The sequence below is a fragment of the Mesoplodon bidens genome (genome assembly GCF_964165515.1).
Source record: "Mesoplodon bidens genome assembly, chromosome: 8".
Classification (NCBI taxonomy): domain Eukaryota; kingdom Metazoa; phylum Chordata; class Mammalia; order Artiodactyla; family Ziphiidae; genus Mesoplodon; species Mesoplodon bidens.
This window is the reverse complement of record NC_138165.1, coordinates 84,627,410-84,652,430: the sequence shown is the minus strand read 5'-3', so window position 1 is coordinate 84,652,430 and position 25,021 is coordinate 84,627,410. Positions and strand designations below refer to the sequence as shown.

The 25,021-nt window shown below is 44.2% G+C and overlaps 2 protein-coding genes across 5 annotated transcripts in view; one reads left to right on the top strand and one right to left on the bottom strand.

Annotated features, from left to right (window-relative positions):
* KLF7 (KLF transcription factor 7) overlaps positions 1-25,021 on the top strand; it is a 338,268-nt gene that overhangs the window by 224,114 nt on the left and 89,133 nt on the right. For 2 of the 4 annotated variants that reach the window (XM_081242677.1, XM_081242676.1), the window contains exon 1: positions 2,164-2,723. The exons of 1 other annotated variant lie outside the window; for it this stretch is intronic. In XM_081242677.1, the coding sequence (XP_081098803.1) occupies positions 2,622-2,723 (102 nt within the window). In that variant the 5' untranslated portion in view covers positions 2,164-2,621. Of the gene's footprint in view, positions 1-2,163; positions 2,724-25,021 lie in introns of those variants that run through there. One more of the 4 variants, XM_081242675.1, reaches the window with a different exon arrangement.
* On the bottom strand, positions 801-1,780 carry LOC308621870 (uncharacterized protein). Its single transcript, XM_081242685.1, has 2 exons — positions 1,676-1,780; positions 801-1,338 (listed from the first exon to the last, which is right to left on the bottom strand). Exons 1-2 carry the CDS (start codon positions 1,753-1,755, stop codon positions 903-905), a joined length of 516 nt encoding a protein of 171 aa, XP_081098811.1. The 5' UTR covers positions 1,756-1,780; the 3' UTR covers positions 801-902.

Below are 25,021 nucleotides of genomic sequence, written 5' to 3'. Positions count from 1 at the left end.
GGAGATAATGATGGCTAACATTTAGTATTCACTTATTAGCACCAGATACACTATGCTAGGTGAGTTAACAAACATTATTTTATAACATTTTGACTGTTCATAACAATCAGGCAAGGCAGATACCACTTATCCTGTGTCCGAGAAGGGTAGCCAGAGGGTCTGAGCCAGTAATTTGCTCAAAGTCACACAGTCGTAAGTGGCAGTATCGATGGCCATCAGGATCAAGTTAATGCATTAATTGGTACGTGATGGCTCTAAATGGTTTTCTACTTCTGGGAAAGGCCCACGCAGACTTCTCATACTGGCACTTATATGTGTGCTATCGTAATATCACTTTATTCGTGTAGGACTTTTACCCTTTTCATACCATTTATCCCCTAGCACCACGAATGTGTATAATACATAATACTAAATGTACCAAATCCTTGTACATTCCATGCACACACACTTACAGTACATTCACCAATTATACACATACACTGGATGCTGGAGATCTGACCAACAGAATTCCAGACATCAAAAAGCAAATAAACTAGACTTTCCTCAACTCAATAATTCCCGTTTAATTTCCCCTGGCAAATACTGAATTTCAAGCTGTGTTTGTTCTATAAAGTAGAACTTTCGAAATATTGTGATATGGAGTCCCACATAGTCAGAAGGAGAGACAGCTGAGAAGGGCGATTAAGGTGGATGTGTTTCTTCCCTTATGAGTTGAATTTAAGTTTCTCATTTCAGAATAAGTACCAAATTCTGCAATCGTTCCAAAAGTGGAAGTTCAGCTCACACTGCATTTTGGGGAAGCTTTAACCACACTAACCATTTAAGGTCAAGCAAACAACCGGTCAACCCTCACAACGTGCGTAGTTCAGCTAAGAGATAATAGGGTCTCTATCTATACATCTCTATATGTTAGCGCCATAACGCAATCCAGGTCCTCCTCTCACCACGGCAGCTAGGCAGACGGACACCCTCTCTACAAGCCGCATGGGAAGTCTCACGTTTAAGCCCCCAAGCAAGTTGCCGGCTCCTGCCTGTACCCCACGTCTACAAGGATTCCCTCTATTGTCTTTAACACACTCCCCAGCAAAACGTCCAGTTCCAATCAACTCTAACTGCGAGTCTGACCCCCGCCCGGTGCCCGGCGCCGGCTCAGAAGGCTGGGCGGGCGGGGTGGGGCGGGGCGCGGCGGCACGCACCGGGGCGCCGGCGGGGCTGGGGGCGGGGCCTGCGCGCGGCGCGCGAGGCAGGCCCCCGCCGTTGTTTTCGCGCATTCCCCTTTGTTCTGCTCCATTGTGTGGCGCTTCCTCCTCTGGCGCTTCTTCTTTGCACCCTGGCAGCCTGTGGGGAATTCGTGAAGGGGCTTTTGGTGACTTTTTCTTTCTTCCCCCCTCCCCCCAACCCCCCGGTTTATTTTTGAGGAAGTGAGGAACTCCTTTGCGCTGCCCCGCCCTCACGGTTCCCTGCCCTGGGGCCTAGAAGGGAGGCGGAGTGGGAAGTGGCCTGCCCTCCTCCCCACGCCGGCTTCCTCGTCCTCTCGCCTCGCTCTTCCTCCGGGAGGCATCCTAACCCCGCATTCTGGACTTTCACCTCCTGACCGGCCGCGTCCGCGCCAGAACGGCGATACGCGACCCTCTCCCCTCTGAGGGGCGCAGGCTCCGGCCGCCTGGGGCCCCACCTGGCACCCAAGCGAAGGTCGGAGGCCGGCGTGCGGCCCGATCCCAGTCGCCTCGGCGTCCCGGGAGCCGGTGCAAGCATCGCCGCGACCCTCCCAATCCCTCGCGCTCGCGCTCCCCGGGCGCCGCACGGCTTCTTCGGCCCCCTTATATAGCCCTCTAAAAATAGCTCGCCTTGCACCGCCTTGTAAGGCAGCAGGGAGATTCGCAGCGTGCCAATCCGCGCCCGCCGCCAGGGCCAAGCCCCGCCCCAGGCCCTGCTCCGCGCTGCCCATTGGTCCTCAGTGACTTCATGAGCCCCCTGTTTACCATACATGGTCACACGCGGCCTAATGGACGCCCTCCTCCGAGATCCCACGGCTGCGCGGAGAGCCGGGCGGAGGGAGGGAGTTTGGGGAGGGGGAAGAGCAGGAGGAGGAGAAAAGGAGGAGGGCGGGGGGGAGAGACTACAAACTAGCAAGGATGGGGGTGGGGGTGGGGAGGGAAGGAAAGGGGGGGAGAGAAGCGATCGCGAGAAAAAAAAAATGCCACCTCCCAAAATAAAGAGCAAAGATTGCATTAGGAGCGAACAGCGCTGCAGAAATAGATGGCAGCTTCGTGTCAGTGAGTTTGCATCCCCCTTCCTGATCCACGAGCTGGAGTGATTAGAGCCCTGGAAGGGAATTGTTACTCCCGTGAAGTCCCCTTTTCCTGGCAGCCGTCTGCACTGTACACGCTGGATGCCTCTCTCCATCCACCCCACTCAGTCTCTCCTCTCTCACCTCCTCTCTCCCTCTCTTCTGCATTGATTTTTTTTTTTCTCCTTTTTAGTTGACTGAAACAAAACAAAACAAAAGGGCCACTGGATGTCTGCCTCCTTGGGGGGTGAGCCAGACAGACTGACAAACAAACAGACCCAACTGTGTTCGGGGGAGGGTTTCTCCTCCCGTTTTGCCCGGCAGCAGCAGCATGGACGTGTTGGCTAGTTATAGTATATTCCAGGAGCTACAACTTGTCCACGACACCGGCTACTTCTCAGCTTTGCCATCCCTGGAGGAGACCTGGCAGCAGGTGAATGATTTAAATTACTTGTGTAAATCGTGTGGTGGCGGCGGAGACGCAGGGGCTGCGTTGGTGTGGGCTTGGGGTTGAATTTTGTTTGTTCGTTTGTTTAATTCCCCCCCCCCCTTTGGCTGTCTGTTGTTTAAAATGTTTTCGGAAACAGTCATCTGCTTACCTCTCCACCCACCCCCTAACCCCTTAGTGTGCTGAGCTGAGCGGCCGGTCGGAGCTGCCTGCGTTTCAGTCACCAACACACATCCTTGCGCACACGTTGTGCGGCTCACTGCCCCCCAGCAGAGACCTGCCTAACTTCTGGGGTTCGGAGGAGCCGGGTGGGAAGGTGGTTTGGGGCTTTACGAGCCATCACAGACAGGTACCGCGTCCCTACATGCACGAGCTCTACCTCCTTGGTACCTTAAATCAGGTTCATCTCTTTCAACTGGTGCTAACGACAGTCAGATGGGGGGAGGGGGTAGGAGCAAAGCGGAGTGTTTTCCTAGTAATTAGCGAGTATCGGTAAAGAATAGGAACTTGATTTTGAGATTAGAAGCTGGGCAGAAGGAAGAGGAGCCCAGTGATAAAGGATACTCAAAGATATCTCGGAAGAGGATGGGAAGATGTGTCTATCTCATGCTGACCGTGCATTGTAGGTTTCCCCAGTGCGGTGTCTTCGGAAGGAGAACACCCTCTGTGGGTGTCCTTGGTTCTCTTTCGTTTGGTGTGCCTCTCCACTTAGCACAACCTCCGACAAAGGGTGGTGTGTGCTTCCATGCCTCTGACTTTGTTTTAGAGGACTAGTCAAGAAACTCCTAAGATGCTGAAGGGCACCGATGCCAAGTTGGCTAGGTGTCCCAGTGAGGGGGAAGCGGGGCTGGTGACAAGTTCACTGGGCTTTGTGAAGTGGAATAAAGAAAGTGCTGGTTAGTGGGAAGTGCGAGATCTGCTGCGGAAACAGTGGTTTTCTCAGTGAGGATTAGGAGCTGCTGAGGGGACATTCTGCAGGAAAGATGGTGGGTGGGGATGGAGGGACACGAACATTCTTTCAGAATTCTACAGTGTGCATCATGGAACGTGCAAGAAGGCAGTTCGGATTTGCACATTGGAAGTGTGAACGTGCACAATCCGTCTGGGAGAAACGTGCGTGCCCTTGGGGCGGGCGGCAAGAGGCTTGGTGTGTGGCTGCTCATGTAACTTCTCTGCTCCGTGACAGCAGCTTGTTAAGGCTAATGAACGGCTGAATTTCCTCTGCCAGGATCCAAAGCGGGATTTGCCAGTTTGAGCCTGGGATGTAACAGTTGCTGCTTTAGCGAGTGAGGTTTGGCTTTTGGTATAAAGAGCCTATCCTGTGTACCACTGTTGCTAGTTGCTGTTCTCCCCTGATTTCGAGGCTGGAGTTTCTCCAGGTACTGGCCTCTGGTGTCTGTGCTTCCACACATACATTCCTGCCCAAGGATGCTGGCAGATGTGTTTGACTTTGTCTTTCTCTAAACGCACGCACAGCTCACATGTTTCTAGCAGAAGGCATTTCTCCAGTGCATCCTTTCCCCCATCCTTGATGAGACTGTCTCATGAAGGGTCTCACTAGAGCTTTCTCCTCCTTTTATTTCACATGCTAATTAAACCAAAAGGTTGCCAGAATTTCATTTTCTGAAATAGTCTTCATTTCACACCGTCAGCCCACTGGTGTTGAATCGGTTGCCTATTAACAACTGTCTAGACAGGTTAGGGAAGAGAATCTGTTGATTTAGTCAGCCTGCCCAAGGCAGCCCTTGTTTGTGACTAACTGTTAAGCAGGGTTGGAGGGAAGAAAGTTGGCTTTATTTGTTACAACGTTCCCTCCTGATGAATCACCCAACTTGGTTTGGTTCAAGATTTCACAGTAGTAAAGCCTGCTTTGAGGGAAGGCCTCTCCAGAGGAAACCTGCTTTTCTAGATCTGGTTAGAGCATCCTTGAGAAAGTCTAGATCTGTAAAGAAACATCATTTGTTTGATAATTAGAGGATGTATTGGATCTTTTGTTTCCTTAGAAGCCTTCTCCGCTTCCCACCCACCTCATCCTTCATCTCACCTCCTTCAGGGCATCTCTAGCTTAGTCTGTATCTGTGGGCAAAGAAATTTTCACCCCCCTATTTCTTGCCTTAATCCTCTCCTACTGCCAACTGCCCTCAGCTTAAAACCCTTTGCCAGGCTCTTTCAGAGGCATGCTCATAATCCATACTGAAACATAACTTGTGAGGACACGGTCCTAAATGAGATATCATTCCAAGGAGCTTTCTTCCGTGGACTCTGTAGTCACAGATGCTTTCTGTAAAGGTGACTGTGCTTCCCGGTTCATGCTGATGACATAACCTCCAACCTCTGTCTCTTCCTTCCTCCCTCTGCCTGCCCCCTCCCTCTTGCGTCTTCTGAGTATAAAGGAGGGGAGTGTGATTACATGCAACTGTTGGTTCTAAATCAACCATCACATGGTGAAATTTTAAGGCTCCTTTGCTCAGATCAGCTCAAGAAGGTTGCCACAAAGAACCCCAGGCAGGAGGAAGTTTCCTGAAGTTTCCTCTGGGGTAATCAGATTTTAGAGGTCAAACGAGGAGCAGTTATTAGATGCACTCCTGAAAGTGAACAGTGTACCTTGAGGAGATGAGCGAAGTCCAGAGATTCCAATAGTCTGATTTGGTTCGTAAGAAAGAGTGGCTTGGATGATAAACTCAAGACCATCTGTGCATTTGAAAAATTAAGGATAGACTCTTTAGAGATTTTATGTTAAACTCAAGTCTGGGATAATTGTTCTGCTTAATAGTCAGTGAGCTTGTCATGGCCCTCCTGTCACAGGGGTCATCATTCTGACATTGGGTTTTGGGGCAATAATGTCTTAGCCTCATACAGCTCCAACTATGAAAACCATTGTTGGTGTAATTTTTAAATCCAGATGGACATCCTACATTAACAGCTCTCCATTCCTGGGCTCTGACTGCATACTTAAGCATTTGGCCCAAGTAACATCATCCCTGCCTGTCATATAACTGTAAATTACACTGTGCTTATGTGGTCTATTATTTTATGGAATTCAGCTGACGCACAACTCTTAAGGCTACCAGCCTTAAGCTCTTTGGAAACTTGCAGGAAAATTTCCAAGAGCTATCTGAGCAAAAGTAGGAAAAAGTCAAAGGTAGGACAGAAACTAAGAGTAGCGTATAGGGTACCACTTGATGATGGATAAAGGGGGACCCATTCATGAGTTTTGTTGCCATTAGAAATCATGATTTTTCTGGACCCACTGCTGACTTGGAAAATAAAAAAGGATTTGGTACAATACTGATGGTTATTTTTCTTTGGGAAGCTACAAAGACTTTTAGAATTTGGATATATTCTTTATACCTAGACTGCTATTTCATGAGTGCAGGTCAAGTAATGATGTTCTAAGTCTTATTTGCACTTAGCTTTGCTTCATGCCATTGAGGAGCATGGTATGTTTACTTGAAAACTCTTATGGAATTATGCTTGTTGTTAATGCTGATTCATAATTGGCAGATGGGGTCAGTTTCAGGCCTCCTTTTTGCTCAGAGAAAATTTTCCACTGCTACTGGAAACAAATAAATAAATCATAGAACAGTCCTCCCTCCTCCCCCATTCCCCCATTGTTTTAAACTAATGGCATACTTGGCTACTGTAAGAACTACAGCGTCCCCATAACACTGCAATTTCATCTTGGTTTCAGGCACCCTGAAACACTTTTTACAAGGGCCTTTGGTATGAAGCATCTCTAGGGGACAACTTACAAAAATGGTCGCCTGCCAAGAACAGCCTCATGGTGCAAGGGATGGGATTTGATCTGTGAGCTACATCGCTTCTCCCATGTTGGGATCTTGCCTTTGCACTGCCTTCTACAGGCCCGAGCAGCCTGGTGCTGTGTCAGCCAGAAAGACAAAGCAAACTGTAGGGTCCCTGCATCCGCAGGTTTGCCTCTGTCCCCAATTTGCAGAAAACCTTGTCACGAATTAGAATTTCTTGGCAACAGCACCACCCAGGGAAATTTGTAGACACAAAGGAGCCTTGCTAACCACACTGAAAGGATAAAATAGCTGGCTTTTTTTTTTTTCTTTTTTGTATGTGATTTGTGTGCTCTTTAGTTACCATAACTCTGTTTTTTTTTTTAAATTTGAAACAGTGACTTGATAGATGAAGAAAAAATCAGAACTGCCCCTGTCCTCCAGATTTTCTAAATAAGGATGCAGTCACTCAATAAATGTAGCTTTACAAATGAAAGCACATGTGGATGCCATCTATCACACAGTTGGCCTTTCCATTAAAATGGTCTTTTTAATTTTAATTTCCATGTTCTTTTTAATAGATACATCTTTGTGTAGGTTTAGGGACTCTCAAACATTATCACTCAGTCTACCTGTTTGCAGTTCGGTATTTTAAAGTGAGTGAATGTTAAAATGCAGATGTTTTTACTACATCTGTCTTTAGTTGGGGGGATAAAGGAAGTGGTGACTTCTTTGTTCTCCATGAAACTCCCACCCCCACTGCCAACCCTGAGGAGGATGTGATGTTGGGGTCCAATCCATTTAAAGGGCAGAGCAGAAGATGTGACACCTCACCCTGAAATGATTTATGTATGGGTATGTCAGAGACCTTCAGCGTTCAAAATGTGCTCTTCCTCTCTCCCGGCCCATTCTAAATATAAATGCCAGTGGGGGCTATTTGCCTCTCCACTTAAACGGGCATAGTTTAGAGAAGGTCCTAATGGAGCTTTCAGTAGCCATTCTCTTATAAATCTTCAGATTCTTCTCCCTTCAGAGAATTCCTGTATTTTAACTTTTTGAGTACAAGATGGCAATGCAGTCTTCTTTAATCACTGTGTGCTTATTTGGGAGAGAAGACAGTTTCCTCTGGCCAGTCCGAACTGGCTCATGTTGATGGGATAGCTGGCCAGATCGGGTGGCAGACACCCGCTATCTCTGCAGTTTGTCAGTAGCGTGCAAGGGGTTTTAAATCACCTTCGCTGGACTCCACGATTGGTGAATGCAGAGAACGCCTCTGTGATTCCGGTTCCCTCAATCTATCAGTTAGCATGTATGTTTGGAATTGGGATTTGCTGAAAGTTTAGGACAGCTCCCCAACGTAACCTGAGCGGTGCCAGAAGGGTGAGGGGTGGAGATTTATCTCTCTACAAATAAACCCCTTTGTTTCCCCAAATTAGCTGAGTGCTTGCTTAGCATAAACAGGTGGAAATATTTTAACCCAAATTGCCAAATCTTACCTAGTACAGTGATTAGGAAGCTCTATAAGTACTAATGGTGTTAAAGCCGGTGGAGCAAGATACAGCATCTAATCATTAATGTTACATGCAACATCCACAAGTTAAGAAACACTCCTCCTCCCAGTTACATTGTGTGCTCATTTTAGAGCATCCACATGAGAAGCTATCCTTACTTGGTTTAATTTAAGTGTTCCCCAAATCAAATATTGCATTACTGGAACAGGCTTTTACCTAAGATTGGTCATGATCTTGTTCCTCTCCCTTCTTGTTCCTTGGCCTTCATTTTCTGCTGCTAATTTGGAGAATCATTTCTCCTGCCTTGAATGCTTTTTGTTTTCCTCACTTGGTATTTTGCTGTGACCCTGAGAACCTGGTCCTGCTAAGTGTATTGTGTCCGTTGCACTCTCCGTTAGAGCAGCTTCCAGCTGCCCCATCCACCACATGCGTGACATAGAGATGGACAGTGGGGGGTCAGCAGCAGCTTTGTGATCAGTCCAGAATCAGCCTGCCTGAGGTGGGAGTGACTTCCGATTTCATCGTGATACCATTCCTGACCGAGCAGTACTGGAACAGGCTTTTACCTAAGATTGGTCATGCCTCTGAGCTGGTAGAGGCACTCAGTCACACCTTGTGGGCTTTTCTCTGTTTATATTAAAATATGGAAAATATTTCACAGTCAGTCCTTCATTCCTTTGCTCTAGTTATGTGCAAAACACTGTTTGGGTGATGCGAATTTGAATTGGATATAGTTCTGCCCTCTACGAGCTTGACTTCAGTAGGGGAGAGTGAGCGTGCTCAGAATTAAATAATACAGTATTAGAACACAATTACCAAGAAAAAAAGAGATTTTAAGTCCAATATTTGAACACTGACCCATGCCTCTCTGTACTTACCCACCTCGTTACAACCTTGCTTATAAAACGTACTTGAAATGTACTAAGTTTTCTTAGGCTTCTTTAGCTAATGGTGTAATGGGGCTGGTGGCCCTTTTAGGGCAGATGAGTCGACAGTGTGAATGAATACGCATGTCCATAATGGCCAGGAAACAGCATCCATGCCTGTGTCGTTTGGAAATGATTATAGGTAATTAAAATAATTAATGTAGAGCCATATGCAATATCTATTTCTGAATATGGGTTTATTGACATTTCCTGAGGTCATATGGAAAGTCAGGCCCCAGACCTTGTACCAAAGCTAGACCCGGAGAATCTTAGAATTTCAAATCCTGAAAGGGTCTTGGTTTCTTTAACTCTAAAACACTAGGCTAGGACCAAATGATTGTTGAAGCCAGATGAGGCATGGAACCTTCCAAGGTTACCTAGCTGTCGTTAACATGGACGGTGGTCCCAGGCCCAGTACTCTTTCAGATGCCCAAATCGGTTTGCTTGCTTTTCATCACACTGTTCTGAATATACTTTGAGTCTCTTCTCATCTTTTCTCCTCTCTCTTTCCCCCTCTCCCCTTAAAGGGAAGCAAGAAAACCCCCATTTTACTTTGAACAATACTAGTACATGGAATTTTGGAATTGTCTGGGCCCTAAACCAAGATATTGAATATCTTGGAGAAAGCTTATGTGTGTAATTTAATCTCTTTTCCATTTTTAATAATGTGTGGTAACCTGGAAAATGTACACTGTACTGAAAAAACAAAACAAAAGCCCCCAATTACAACTCCAGCCTTAGGAAAAAAAATGCTGTCACTTAAATGATAACAAACGGAGTGAGAGTAAGGAGGGTGCATTGAGATGTACGCGGGAGGGAGTTGGATGGATGATAGAACTGGGGTTTTATGTGGAAAGCATCAAATGCGAAGTTTTGAAATGCTTTGTCTCTGACGACTTGCCAACAAAGGGACTGCGTGAAACTGTAGCAGTTATCATGTGCCAATTCAGAAAAATGTCTTTTGAAGTGTTTTAAAATTTCTTGAGAGGGTTGGATGGGCAGCGAGGTTGTAATGTTCTACAAATTTAAACAAAAAACATTGCACATTGTGATAAGCAGTTGGGAAGAGAGTCAACTTCTGTGTGGTTTTTAAAAAGTCCTTATGGGGTGGGAGGGTGAAGCCAAGGCTCAATTTTCACAGTGTCCCTAGTGAGGAAAGGCAACGCAGGATGCTCTTCACTCTGCTCAGTGACTTTTGGCCCTTCTCCACCCAATCTCTAGTATAGTTATGATGGTGAAAATTCTCTCTTGGAACTTGGCTCACAGATTGGTTTCACCTCTAAGATCTTAGAAACTGAAGATTTCTTCCCAAATGGAGACTTCTTTATTTCTCCAAAGCTGTCATCTACAGCTCCAACTCCAATATTTTCCTGAGTTTCAGGCCCACATTTTTGAACTGGAAACCTGGGGCTGACACTTAAGGCTTTTGGGGTTGTCCCATGAAGACCTCAGCTGAATATGTCCCAAAGCTTGAACTCATCAACTTCTTTCCTCCTTTTCCTGGCTTCCCTGTTTCTTTTATTGAGTTGACCTTTCTTCTGTGATCCAGGTTTGAAGGTCCAGCCATCTTTGGCTCCTCTCTTTCCCTTCACTCTGATTGGTTGAAAAATCCCATTGATTTGGTTCTTACAGTACGTCACCATGGTCTACCACTTTCTTCTTGCTCTGCCATTGCCCCAGGGCAGCCCCATCACCTCAGCTGGACTGACTTGCTGCCTCCATCACCATGTTTCAAACTGTCAATGGGGCCCTCTTTTACATATGATGAGGCCAAATGTCTAAGAGTCACGATGTTCCAAGACTGGGTCTAGGTAGTAGTCACAAGTTTCCCCCTTTGTTACCATGTGCAGTAACCGCCATCCAAATTGAATGACTGTACTTTTACTGCTTCTCTCTTCATTTATGTCATTTCCTTCAGCCTTTTCCTTCTTCTTCCTCTTTGAGTCTCTTTGTCCAAATTCTACCCATCCTTTAACTTTCAGATGGTTGCCACATCTTCCAGGAAACTCCCTCCCTTTCCCTTGGCCAACAGTAATTGCTGCTGTTTCTATACTCTTGTGTAGAACTTTTTACTTTCTCATGATGCTTTTTGTTTTTTTCCTGTAGTATAGTTTTTCTTTTCTTTTTTTTGCCCCATTGCCTTATTTTTCCAGTTAGGTTGTATGATTTAGAGCAGAGTCCATGCCTTGGTTATAATTTTGATAATAAACTTTTAATACATAACCCTCAGGTTCTCAGAAAGCCTTGCATGTGGTAGAGACTCAATAGATATTTAGGGCTTAATGATGTGACTTAAGATTTGACTATGTCTGTAGTAATGGTTCACAACTGTGGCTGCACCCCAGACCAATTAAATCAGTATTCCTTTGGGTGGAACCCAGGTATCAGTGTAGTTTTGTTTTTGGTTTTTTATAAATTTTATTTATTTATTTATTTATTTATGACTGTATTGGGTCTTCGTTGCTGCACATGGGCTTTCTCTAGTTGCAGTGAGCAGGGGCTACTCTTCATTGCAGTGTGTGGGCTTCTCATTGCGGTGACTTCTCTTGTTGTGGAGCATGGGCTCTAGGCGTGCAGGCTTCAGTAGTTGTGGCACGTGGGCTGAGTAGTTGTGGCTCGTGGGCTCTAGATCGCAGGCTCAGTAATTGTGGCGCCCAGGCTTAGTTGCTCCACGGCATGTGGGATCTTCCTGGAACCCATGTCCTCTTCATTGGCAGGTGGATTCTTAACCACTGCGCCACCAGGGAACTCCCTCCGTGTTTTTATAAAGCTTCTGGGTGATTCCAATATGCAGCCAAGGCTTTGAGCCATTAATCTATAGAGGGTTAATATCAGAGATATCAGAGTTGCAGGTAGCTCCTACTTATATGGAAATATTTCATTTCTTGTATAACTTGGAATCTAAGTGTAATAGAGGCTTACAATAAAGCAGGACAGTGGATGTACTTCATCCAGCTCCTCGGTTAATAGCAACTGTCCAAGTGTTGTTTCATCTTTCTTGTTTTACTTTCCCTTACCCTAAAGTGTTTCTCATTTAGCTCACATTTCCTATGACCCCCTAGAGGTTTGCTTAACCTGGTCAAATTCCATTTCTGGTACCTTTGTGGTGGTGGGCATTAAACTCCAACCATGCCGTGCTTCAGATAATTCATTCTCAGCAAGCTCTCGACCATGATTTTCCACTTACCTCAGCCTGCTCTGTGGTTTTAAAGGGATGGTTGCATGCACGAACATTTGTTGGATGATGCCAGATAGGCATTAGGTAGCAGCTCTACATATTTCTTCCTGACCTCACTGTTTGCAAGTAGACTCTGTTTATAAAAAATTTCAAAGGACCCATGTTTCTAGTAAGAGGAGCAAAAATAAACTGTGGAAGAATTGCCGCTGAGGACATTCAGGCAAGGAGGCTGCCTCCTCGTCCACAGAAGGCTTTAGCTCTTGTGGTAATGACTGTGGGCATGTGGCGATGTTCACAAAGAAGCCTTAGAAATGCCTCTATTTCAAACTGTGATGTTTGCAAAAATGTATGTACTGTAGCTACATCCTTTCATCTATAAACTGTCTTTGATGGGGGTATGGTTGGCAAGAGAGAACATCATGAGAGGAGCTCAGAGCTTAGGGTTGAAGGAAGTCTTTTGGAAAGCTCAACCCGGCCGTGAAAATGGCAATTAGCTGTGGAGCAATTGCTCTGCAAGGAAGTGTCCGCCTGCTCCTGACCCCGCTTTCACACTCACCTTGCAGAGCCGAGGTAGCAGGAATTCAATGGCGTGGTCACAGTGCTGGCTCTTATTTTTGGAGAGGCGGCAAATTCGCTCATCACACAAAGGAGTGGAAATAGATTGCCCCAGCCCTACCTTTTGAGCTCTCTGTTTGTTCATATGGCCACTGTAGAGCCTGTTAATAGAGCACAGTTCCTGCCTAAGGGGTGAAGGATGTCTTCTGTGAGGAGGCCTCTGTGCAGGACTGATTCTCCAGTGAGCTCCCGAGATGCTGCTCAATGACAGACTGCGTCTCTGGCTTTGCTTTCTGCGTTCCAAGATGGCTCGGCCCTCCCCTGTGCATTTGCCTGCCTATATCAAGGTTCTTGCTTTCTTTGATATGGACCAAGATATGATTTCCTCTGTGACGGAGACGTTCATGTTGGCTTGTGAGAGTCTAACAAACAGCTGTATTGAGCTTTTTTTCTTAAGGGCTCAGGGTGTTTTGCTCAGGATCTCTTGTCATTGGCACATACTTTTTGTAACTAAGGAACAGACAGGTATTACAGAATTTCCCGTTCAGAGGTGAGAAAATTGGGGCAGAGGAAGATTAACCAAGTTGTCTTAATGTGGCCGCAAAGCAAATGAGTTGCAAAACCAGTGGTGGAACACACTTCCCTCTTCCTTTTTTCCACTTGGCTATTCTGCCTATTATCATAATAAGCATCATAATAATATCTAATATCTGTCAGATACTTCCTAGAGATGATCTCGTCTGAGCACTTTATGTGCATCATTTCATTTAATCCTCACACCAACCCTGTGAGATACATATTCTTCTTATCCCCACTTTACAGATGGAGACATTGAGGTTCGAGTTATTAAATGACTTTGCCTAAAGTCACACAACTTGGAAGTGGTTGAGCCAGAATGCAAACCCAGGCAGTATGCTCAGGACTCCAAATTTTTACATTTATACTGACTCCTAGTTAGGCAGGAGACGCCAGGGCAAGAGCCAAAGGTCATGGCCTGGGACTCAGTGGAACTGTATGGGTTTGAACAGCCTTCTGGTCTGTCTTCTTTCTGGGCCTTGGTTTTCTCATCTGAAAAAGAACTGGGTTGTGCTAGGGCTCCTTAATGTCATAGTGTTTGTAGTAGTCAAATTACACAAGGCCTTGAAATCAGGGAGAGCTGGAACCTTGAGAAAGTCACCTAATGTCTCTGAGTCTAATTCTGCCATGAGTGGAATGGAGTTGATAATGCCTAGGTAAGGGCAGGCATGTTGGCTCTCTGGCCCCGTGTCTGGTACATGGCATCCACTCAACAAATGCTCTTTCCTTCCCCGTTTTCAACCATCCTTCCTCCCATTAAAAACAGTGCAGAGTGACACAATGCTCTTTTTCTAAATAGTATCACTGGTCTCTCTAAGATCCCAGTGATTCTGGAGTGTCTAAGAGAAGGTGAGGCCAGGCCAGGGAGAATGCTGGGCATTGGACATGGTGTTCCTTTATCCATCCCACAAGAGGGCTCTCATGAAGTCACTGGTGCTTAGAAGTGGGGAAATACTAGCAATATCCATTGCCCCCCCAAAACTCAGCCTCCTTTGATATCCTTGGAATTTGCTTGACTTGCTGACACAAATGTCCAGCTCGTTCCCTTTCTTTCCAGTCTTACTTCTGACTTACTTCCCTTAAGTTTTTCCAGCATGCGGTTATTTTTCTTTATGAGCCAGAATTAGGCACATATACTATAATATAGTGCTGGTTACTACACCTGCCTTTTCTGCCTTACCTGATGACTGAGCTTACAGCAGCTTATGAGAGTGAATCAGGTTTTATGAGATCTATAAATATCTCCGATAGGATTTTTATTTCATTTCCCCGCTTCACATAAGACATAATGGAAGCAATCACATACACAAGGAATATTCTTTCTGTGATAAAGTGGGTGTTTTTGAATTGCCCTCTGAAAAGCAATAATTTGATGTGGTTGTTCCATGTTGGGAGTTTTATGGGGGAGGGGGAAGAATCATGCCTATGCTGCTATAAAACTCGAATATTATTTCCTCATGTTGAAGGTTTAGCCCCGCACCTATGGGGAGATTTATGTCAGAGATGCCAGCCCTGTGTGCAGACTGCATTTCCTCCTTCTGAGGAGTGTGTATTTGTGTTTTCTTAGACACATAGAATCCAGGGAAGGAAAGTCCCATTGGCTGGCAGGAGGGAGGGCTCCCAGAAAGAAGGTTTCCAGTTCTTTGTCTCATCTGTTTCCAGCTGCCCCAAGGGAGGATGTTCTCATCCTTCTCTGCACTTCATGGATTTCCTAGGAAGATTTCACACCACTTAATATATCTCAATGAGATTTTTTTCCCTTGGAATTTCACTTTTAAAAAAAAGAGTCTTAAACTTATCCAATTCTTTAAAATGTACTATTCCCCAGTACCGAGTATGGAAAGGATTTTCCTTACCTTACTTTTTGAGGAGTGTCTAGAAGGAACCTTGAACATGTAACTTTAAAGAATCCATGAAAAAAAAAAAAAAAAAAGCCGTGAGAGTTCTATGTACCTCGTTTTTCCTGTCTGGAAAATGGAAGTCAGGAGCTCCATTTGCCATCTTACTCAGGACCACTGGGACAAAGTTAATTATGGATTTAACAATTGTATTTGAAAAATTGAATATCTGACTCTGACTACTTAGGATTTTTTAATTTATTTTTTTGTTACAACCTCTCCTTGCATACATCTTCCCCCAGTTCTCAGAAGCTTTGTGTTTAGCTAGATGATAATATAATTTGGCCTCTGAAAGAATAACCCATGTGAACTTAGTACACCTGATCCAAGGGCATGCGGGATTTTTGCCTTAATGTCATTTCATTTTTTCTATTTAACTTCATCTCAGTGTGTAATATAATCTTATCATTTTGGCTCTGCTACCTACAAACACTATTCTGTGCTTATCATCAAATGATGTGTCTTCTCTGGTCCTCAGTTTCCTCATGTGTATACAGTAGCGTAGAGTTAGGAATAGTCAGCGATCAGAGATACAAACAGGAAGCTCCTGGGCTAAACTGGCTTCAAGAGCTGTTTTATTTGGCCAGCATACATATTTCAATTTCTTTTTAATCGGAATGCTTTTAGACAGATCATGCATTCTTCAATTAACCTTGTCTCCACTATTTCTACCTCGCTTTGTTTCTGATCTCTGGCCAGGTGAGCATGCATTTGGGTTTGTGACCCCCAGAATGGCAGCTCTCTAAGTCACCTTCCCCTCCAAAATGCTGTGATTTGGGGACAACCTTTATTTCTTTATCAGTCTCAAGCTGGCTTGATTACTACTCTTACCTGGAATCCATTTTCATTTCTTTTTAGATTTCTCTGCCTTGTTGAATGTCTTTGTTTGGGATTCTGTTTTATAGAGCAGATTCCAAATTGCTTCTCAATTTCTCCTAGTCATCCAGGTTCTGTTGTCGATCATCGAAATCTGGGTTGGAAAAGACCATCTGGTTTACCCCTCTCCCCGCCTGGGCTGAGCAGTGTCTGCAGAGCATGTTTATTACTTATTGGTATTTGCAACATTTTCCAATTTGGAAACTGACTCTAAGTTTCCTGAGCTTGCAGCCTCTTCTTGGTGGAAATGGGACAATACCAAACAAAAAGTTCTTTTGGTCTAACAGCCCTCATTAACAAATGACTGCCATTGTCACTGTTTCTTTTGTCACTCCTGAGACCCAACTGGTCAGTGGTGGGAAAAACTCCTTTTTGTGGTAGAAAAACATGTAACCATTTCTGAGGTTTCTGAGTCTTGACATAGAGGCCTGGCGTACAGAACCCCATTAACTGCTTTAACTGCTTATTTTGTGTGGAAGTAGATTTTATATGACTTGTTTCACTGAGGAAGCGATGCTTTTTGTGTGAAGAACTCCAGGGCATTATAATAAAGTACTTTCCTGAGAATCAAGTAATTTGCATTTTTTCCTACGCTTGGCACTCAAATACTGCCAGCAAGGCACTTGGCCTTCATTTTCTAATGCTTTCAGGATGCTGATCTACATTAGGGGTGTTTAAAAAATTTTATTCTTTTGTATTGGCTCCCTGATATTACTAAGGATATCATTCAGATTGACCAGCTGGTGATTTTCAGGGTCATTCTTTTCCTGTTAAAAAACCCCCTGTCATTCCATTAAATTACTTGATGCAGGGTGTTTCTCCTTTTCTCCAATCTCCTATTACGTTTTCTTTCTTTCCTTTTTTTTTTTCTTTTTTAAAAACTCTGAGTGTTAAGTAAAGGTCCAGGTTCATTATCTTGTTAACACATATATTAATTAATTTTTTTAACTAATAGCTGTTTATCTTATTGGGTGAATTGGCAGCTATTAAAATATTTCTGAAAAAATGTCTCTAGAAAGGAAGAAAGAAAGAAAAGAAAGATAGAAAATAAGGAGGGCCTCCCTGGTGGCGCAGTGGTTGAGAGTCCGCCTGCCGATGCAGGGGATACGGGTTCGTGCCCCGGTCTGGGAGGATCCCATATGCCGCGGAGCGGCTGGGCCCGTGAGCCATGGCCGCTGGGCCTGCGCATCCGGAGCCTGTGCTCCGCAACGGGAGAGGCCACAACAGTGAGAGGCCCGCATACCACACACCAAAAATAAAAAAAAAAAAATAAAAAAAATAAGGAAAAGAAAAGAAAAAGGAAAGAAAGACATTATGTGGACTTCAAATGTCCTTGCACAGTTTTTCTGTGAAAGAGAAGCAGAATGCAAACCATTTGTCTTCCTATCCAGGATGTGCCTGCCTACATTTTCCTCCTGTTTTTGCATTCATGATCTCTTTTTTTATGCTCCCTATTCATAGAGACTAGGATTTTACAGATATTAGAATTTGAGGACCATTAGACATCTCACTGCAATCTGTTTTCTTCTCCTCAATTTGCGGGTAACCTGCCTGAGCTTTAGAGAACATTATTTAAGTCCAAGCGAATATTGGACCATCAAGAACTGTGAGCCCCCTTTCAATATTTTATTTATTTATTTTTCAAATTTTTATTGAAGTATAGTTGATTTACAATGTTGTGTTACTTTAAGGTGTACAGCAGAGTGATTGTTATACATACACACACACACACTTTGTCAGATTCTTTTCCATTATAGGCTATTATAAGATACTGAGTATAGTTTCCTGTGCTATACAGTAGGTCCTTGTTGGTTATCTATTTTACATATAGTAGTTTGTATATGTTAATCCCAAACTCACAATTTATCCCTTTCGGTATTTCAAATGCATTCTCTTGTTAACACAATGCATGGTGTGGCATGGCTCAAGGCAATGCTTCTCAAAGGGTGGGCTGCACTCCATGGGCTTCGTGAGTACAGCGTTAAATAACAACAGAATCACCTTGGGAGGCCTTCTTATTCCCTTTTTAGTTTTCTTTCAATCCTTCTGACCAACTCAAGGAGAAAGACTCAGCTTTGTGGTAGTATGTCTTTAAGGCTTGATAATCTTTTCTTCTCCTCCGCCTTCTTCTCTGTCCTGTCCTCCCTCCCTCCCTTTCTTCCTTCCTTCTTGCCTCTTTTTCTTTCCTCCCTCCCTCCCTTCCTTCCCTCCTCCCTCCCTCCCTCCCTTCCTTCCTTCCTTCCTACCTACCTACCTTTCTTTCTTCCTCTTTCTTTCTTTCTTTCTCTCTTTCTTTCTTCCTCCCTCCCTCCCTTCCTTCCTTCCTTCCTTCCTTCCTTCCTTCTGACAACAGATCCCAGACCCAGAGATTTTGACAGGCAAACATCCAGCTAAAAGTTAATAATATCATTTTGGCTTTATTGTTTTTAATTTTATGATTATCTTTTATTGATGAACATTTACAGGAAGAGTATTTTAAAATATATTCAGCCTTAATACATAATGCCTTAGTGAGGCAATTAAAAATGTAAATAATAGGGAAATGATTACACAGATGGAATGCTGATTTGGTAAAAATGTATGAAGGTGGAATGAAATGAAGTTTGAGGAATGCTGGTGTGGTAGAAAATCAAGGGACTTGGAGTCAGAAAACTGGAATTAGGCCTGACTTTGTAAGTATAAACCAGGGCAAATTGCTAAGCTGCATTTTCCCATCTGCAGTATGGGGTTTATAATAATAGGATTCTTATAATCAAATGATATATGGCTGTGAAAGTGCTTTGTAAACTGTCATATGCTATATAATGTTACTGTTTTCTATTCTGTGGTAGGGGAGGCTTTAGTCTCCAACCTTAAACTAGCACTCCTTGTTGACTTGCTTCTTCCTTATGATTTCTATTTAGCGTTCTCAGCAGGGATATAGTAGCTTCTTACTTGTTCAAATGGGGCTATTACTTTTGCCTTAATTATGGCACTTTGAAAAATCTTCCTACTGGTTTTCTAGAAGTGGGGACATAATTTCTAATTTCTTTGCCTGTGTGTGTTAGCTTTTAAATAAATTTTGAAAAAGTAAACTTAGTATATAATTTAGAGTACGTCAGAACTTCTAGATTAAGATAATACATTTAGGGCTTCCCTGGTGGCGCAGTGGTTGAGAGTCCGCCTGCCGATGCAGGGGACACGGGTTCGTGCCGCAGTCTGGGAGGATCCCACATGCTGCGGAGCGGTTAGGCCGGTGAGCCATGGCTGCTGAGCCTGCACGTCCGGAGCCTGTGCTCCGCAACGGGAGAGGCCACAACAGTGAGAGGCCCGCGTACCGCAAAAAAAAAAAAAAAAAAAAAAAAGATAATACATTTAGCTTAATTGATTTTTTAAGATAAATTTTTAAAAGTTAAAATATTTTACCACACTCATGAAACAATTGTGTGCATTTGTGTGTGTATGTGTGTTGGTACCCAAGGATGAAGGAAGTTTGGATTTTGGGTAGAAAGGAGAACCCTGGGGACAGTTTGCTTCTGAAAGTGGAAGTCTGGGTGGCTAAAATGACTCATTAACAATGTCTGTCTCATGTTGTTAGATGATAAGAAGATGGGGACTTCCCTGGATAGGAAGTCCTAGACTTACCAGGACCTTTCAGCTGACTTACAGGGAAACCCAGCTTATGCTACACAAGGATTGGAGTGACAGTGCAGCATGTGTGCTCTCTGGGACATGGACTTTTATCCTGCCCAAGACAACCCTGGTAGGAGGTAACTGTAGATAAAAAGGGAGGTTGATCTCTCTGACATGAAGACCACACTATGTTGGTCAAGCTCCATCAACTTTTCAACTCAGGATGCTCAGATCTCCATGCTGCTTAAGACAGGTGCCCTATTGACAAGAATTTGGGGGCCCGGAGTGTCAGGTCCAAAGGCCCACTCTTATACTGCCTCATCTGGAGCACTGGTGGAAATGAGGGTGCATCTGGATCACTGTCTATGAGGCCACCAGGGTTTTAGCCCATCCCTGTTTTGGGGGGTTGAGTAGCTCTGTCTATCTACGTTCCTTCAAAGCGAAGAAGGCTTGCAACTTCGATGGCCCTGGGGAGCAGCCCATGTGGTGGCTTGGCACGGGCCTCTCTTGTTCTGCCTGCCTGGGTCAGATGGCAGCCACGGCCCTCCCCTCACCCTAGGTAGAGTTGGAGGGGGTCCCTGAAGCTCACAGCTGCCTGTTTGCCCTGGCTGCAGGCTTTCAAGGGGAAGTGGAGATGGAGAGGGACAGGAATCTACTTCTGTAGGGGTTTGTCAGGACATACCTTTGGCTCAACCTCCCACATGAGAAATTTGATTCTGGGGTCAGGAATGTGACAAAACACTTAGGTATGCAGCTGGATTTTTGCCATCAATGTGATTTGCAGGGAAGTGTGGCCATAAAATGCTTGAGATCATGAATTGGATGGACTCCCCATCTGGAGAGCCATACCTTTCCCTGCAAAATTAAATATTTATATACTTTTAAAGTTTAGTTTTGATTTTTTTTTAAAAGAGGATAGAAACGCACTCAACTATTAAGAAAAAAAAACATAAATTGCTTCAGACCTAGTGGTAACATTTTCAAGTTTGCAACAAACAGCTTTATTGGAAAACGTTGTTTTGTTCTTTAAAGAAAATCAAACCCATCCTAAGATGTTTCAAGACCCGGCTGATGCTATAGTCCTGGCCAGTGAACACCATGGAAGCAGCAGAGGCTGAGGCTGGCGTTGGCACATTATATTATCAGAGAGCTTTGTCGCCATCTGTTACTCCTTGTCCTCTCGCTTTCAGGTTCCTCCACTGTGGCTTTCCCCGTCAAGTGCTAACTTATTTCATTTTAAAAACACTTTTTATTTTGAAATAATTATAGACTCATAGTAAGTTGCAAAAACAATACAGAGTCCGTGTTTCACCCAGTGGTGATATCTTATTCTATAGCTATCAGATGACTTCATTTTGAGGCACTTGCTCTGAGGGAGTCGGGCGGGTGTGGTAGGAGGGAGCACCTTGGAAAGCAGGGTGACGTCCTTATGGGGCAAAGGGAGCTGTGGACAGGGGGCAGAGGGGGAATGGAGAAGGAATCCAGGCCATCCCCTCCCCAGCCTCTTTGTACCTGGGACCTCCCAGCTGTCAAAATGAAAAGCCAGTTACCTTCTGTGTAAATGAGAAAAAAGAAGAAATAAAACTGTCTATTTGCTGATATGCATAACATTTCAAATAAAGGATATACATAAGTACTCATTGACAGTTTGAGGAGAAGGAGGAGAGGGTGCTGGGAGATAGAAAAGGGAGATTTTACTTTTTACACCTTTTCTGTTCTGTTTAAATGTTTTTGACCTTCACGTATGGTCATTACTTTTAATTTTTTTAAGACAATCCTGGTGATGGAATGATGGGCCACTTAACATTTTCCTTGTGTTATACATATATATATATATATATATATATATATTTTAGTCTTATGTTCATTTAAAAAATACCAAGCCTCTTGAGAAGATCAATAATTATCAACAATTTGGACTGTTGACAGTTGTCTATAATTATACCATGATTGCTGTTATTTTAGTGAGGCCAATAAATTAACCCCACCTCTCCCCTCCCTAACCTATTTGAGAAAACAGATACGGGAACCAGAGAGAGAGAGGTTAAATATCAGGTCTAAAAATTGATAAAGCTGGGTTTAGACCCCGCTGGGCGGTGCCATGTCACTCTGGCTTCCCAGTATTTACTGTAGCCCTCCTGCTGGTGGCTTGTGGGCAGACCCATCCACGGGAAGTGTGTGTTCCACAGAACAGCAGGTTGCCAGCCTTGCCTGCCTACCTGGCCCCTCAGTGCTTCCCCCACGGCAGGTGGCAGAACCTTCCAGGAAGAGGTCAGGGCAACAAAAGAGAGGAGCATGGGCTCCAGTATTTTTTCTTTTCTTAATGTTTTTTCTCCCAATATCACTGATCACTTTCTTTCTTGGGCAGGAGTGAGGGAAGGAAGTAAAAAGTTTGGAAGCTTTACTTCCAGGATGTCCTGGGAGATATTTACTTCTGGAAGAGGGAGCCCTGTGCCTCTGTGGAGTTCCAGAGGAGGGCAGGGAGAAGCCCAGCACAGCAAGGGGAGGGGCTCAGGGTGACAGTTTTACATGGGTCTGACTCAGGGGCCGGGCTCAAGGGTCCATTGTCTTGGGCCCACTGGCCAGAAAGGAAGGAGGAGCAGTGAGGGAAGGGGGACGACCCAGAGCGTGTTCGGTTCTAGTGTGTCCTGAATTCCCCCGGCCTCACCCTGCAAGTAAAAATGGAAAGAATTTGAAGACTATAGGCAGGTAGCCTTAACAGAAGAGTGGTGGAGGTGGAAAGATGAGAACAGAAGAATCCTGTGTCTCCAAAACACTCTGGTTGTGGAGACTGCTTTGTCCCTTACCTGTCCACCTGTCCACTTACCTCTTCTTGGCCACTTCACATCAGAACAGAACTCACTCCTAGTCCCCGAAGTCAGCTGGCCCTTGCTGATCAGAGTTTGTCATCCACCAATGAGGGGTGAAGGAGTCGGCATAGTCACACTCGTCTGCAATAAACCATTGGGATTCTTGAGAAGGAAGTAGAGAATGCTCAGTTTTGTAGTTGTGCTTCATTTCTCCTCTGTGGTTTTTGTTTGGTTCTCTTTCTTTAGTATTTTCTCAGTGATGTCTTGTCCATGAATAGTTGTTAGTTGTTCTTCTTGTGAAGTCTGGAACCACCTATATTGCCATCTTAGTGATGTCACTCTTCTCGTTCTTTTTCTTTAATTTATTCATTTAATTCCTCTCTTTCTCCTTCTCTTCCTTCCTTGAGGGCTTTTGATGTGCCAAGCATTGCGCTAGGCACTGAGAATGTAGTAGTGACCCAAACCAACATTGTCCCTGCTGGCATGGAGCTTAGAGTTTAGAGGTGGACCCAGAAGATAAATAGATACATATGGATGTATGCATTGTAATTGGCATATAAGGAAAAGAATAGGGTGTCAGGGGAGAACATTTCTTCAGTGACTTTCCCAGTCACATCTGAAATAGTTAAGGAATTTTCCTATTCATCTCATAGCTTTTTTATATACTTCCCAAAATATTCTTCTCAAACCTTTTTCCTGGAAGTGTATAGTTACCACGCAAAAAGGAAATCTAAAATGGAACAGACATTTTGGGTTGAGGATACTTACAACCTTTAGGCACCTGTATTTCATTTATTACTAGTGTCCTCCTGGGTATATAAATTCTCTTCTATGTATGTAGCTGGAGTTTTAACCTTGCTAAACAAAGAGGTTGTCATGCTCTGTATCCTATATGTATTGTTACTGTTTGAGTAAGTATATTTTTGTTTAAAGGGTTTTTTTTAACCTCAACTCTTTTTTCTAATAGATTTATTTTATTTCTTTCATAGGAAAAAAAAACGAGGGAAGTAAAGAAAAGGAAAAGCTAATGGGTCTTTTCATGTCACACAGCAAATCATGGCAGGCAAGAGATTTTGACTAAGCATGTCAGTTAAGGCTTTAATGATATGTTACTGTACAGCACTTCCTTATAAAATCTGTATATGAAAAAGCAGTAGGTAATTTATGGTCATCAGTGGTGGCAGTTTTAAAAATATACAGATACGATGAACATTCTGTTCCTTAAGTTCTGCCTCAGGATTGGTGAGTTGCCATTGCGTCCTGTTGAGTGTTGTGAATAATATCGATAAACATATCGGGTCGTATTTGTCTGATTCTGGCTTGGTACATAGCTAAAGGGAAAAAAACCTTTCTGGGAAGAGTGATGCTTCTTTAACAGCAAATGGACTGAATTGATGTAAGTATGATTTGCAACAGGGGATGCTTAACCTTCTATCTAGAATCAAATACCGGAATTAGAGACACTGAAGGCAACAGTGACTTTAACAGCAGTAAGACTTTTGCTTGATCTGCATGATTGGGAGAAGGATTGGGGGATAAAGATGTATCTGAAAACTTAACTTTACTTACCTTTAACATCTGCCAGTTTTCAGCCTTGCAGTGACAGTTACCGGCATTACCGAGGGATGGTGGCAGGGTACTGGAGAGACCAAGGTACATCTTCAGGTGAAGGGAGGCATGAAATGAACCTTGTTCATCGGGTATCAGTGTGTGACACTGACTTGGTGATAGAGGCAGTTGAATTGGGTCATGTGACCTATGAGAGGGAAGCAGTGACTCCCAGCTGGTTGGGAGTCCTAAGCAAATCAGAAGGGACACAGCGTAGGGCTGGTGGTTTCATTTCCATACAGGTATAACAGAAGCTCTGTATTTTCTTCTGGTGAAAACATTGGAAAATGTTCATTTTGGTACTTGTAGGTGACCCAGGAAAACAAGTTGAAAAGTTAGCAACAAGGGGATGCTGTAAAACTTGTGACTCAACATTTGTATGATGTTTTTGAAACTTTTGCCTTGGGTTAGCCTCCTGGCATGACTTTCTGGAAGTCTACACTAAACAATAACTCTTTGTCATTCAGACCTAGCTTGGTCTACCTGTGCTTCCTTCTACTATGACAGCTCCTTGACCAAGGGCAAGATTTTTATGGGGGTGGGGGAGGTGCTATATCAATACTGGCTTCATCTGTAGAGCTTAAACGCATTTGCCTCCTGAGAGTTAAGCCTTTAATGAGGCATCCTTTCCCTTGGAGCCAGCCTGCCTTTCTGCCGTCTTTGCTCTCCACCAAGGCAGAGAGCAAAGCCTTCTGTTATGATATTGCAGAGTTAATAATGCTGCTCTATTGATTTTATGAGGCTCTCAGTCACAGGGGAATGTATGGGGGATGGGGCCAGCACTCAACAGTGCGCTTCCTCCAACTCTCTTTCCAGCCCTGGAGCTTTTGTTTTGAATCTGGAAGCTTCCAACCAGGGCTGGATTTCCAAAGGTCAAATGTGCCTGCACATTTTGTCCTTAATGAGTTAGCTTTGCCCTGGAGCCCTCTCTGAACTTGCCAGCGTTCAACCTGAGTGGTAGCAGCAGCTTGATGACCAGATCCAATTGAC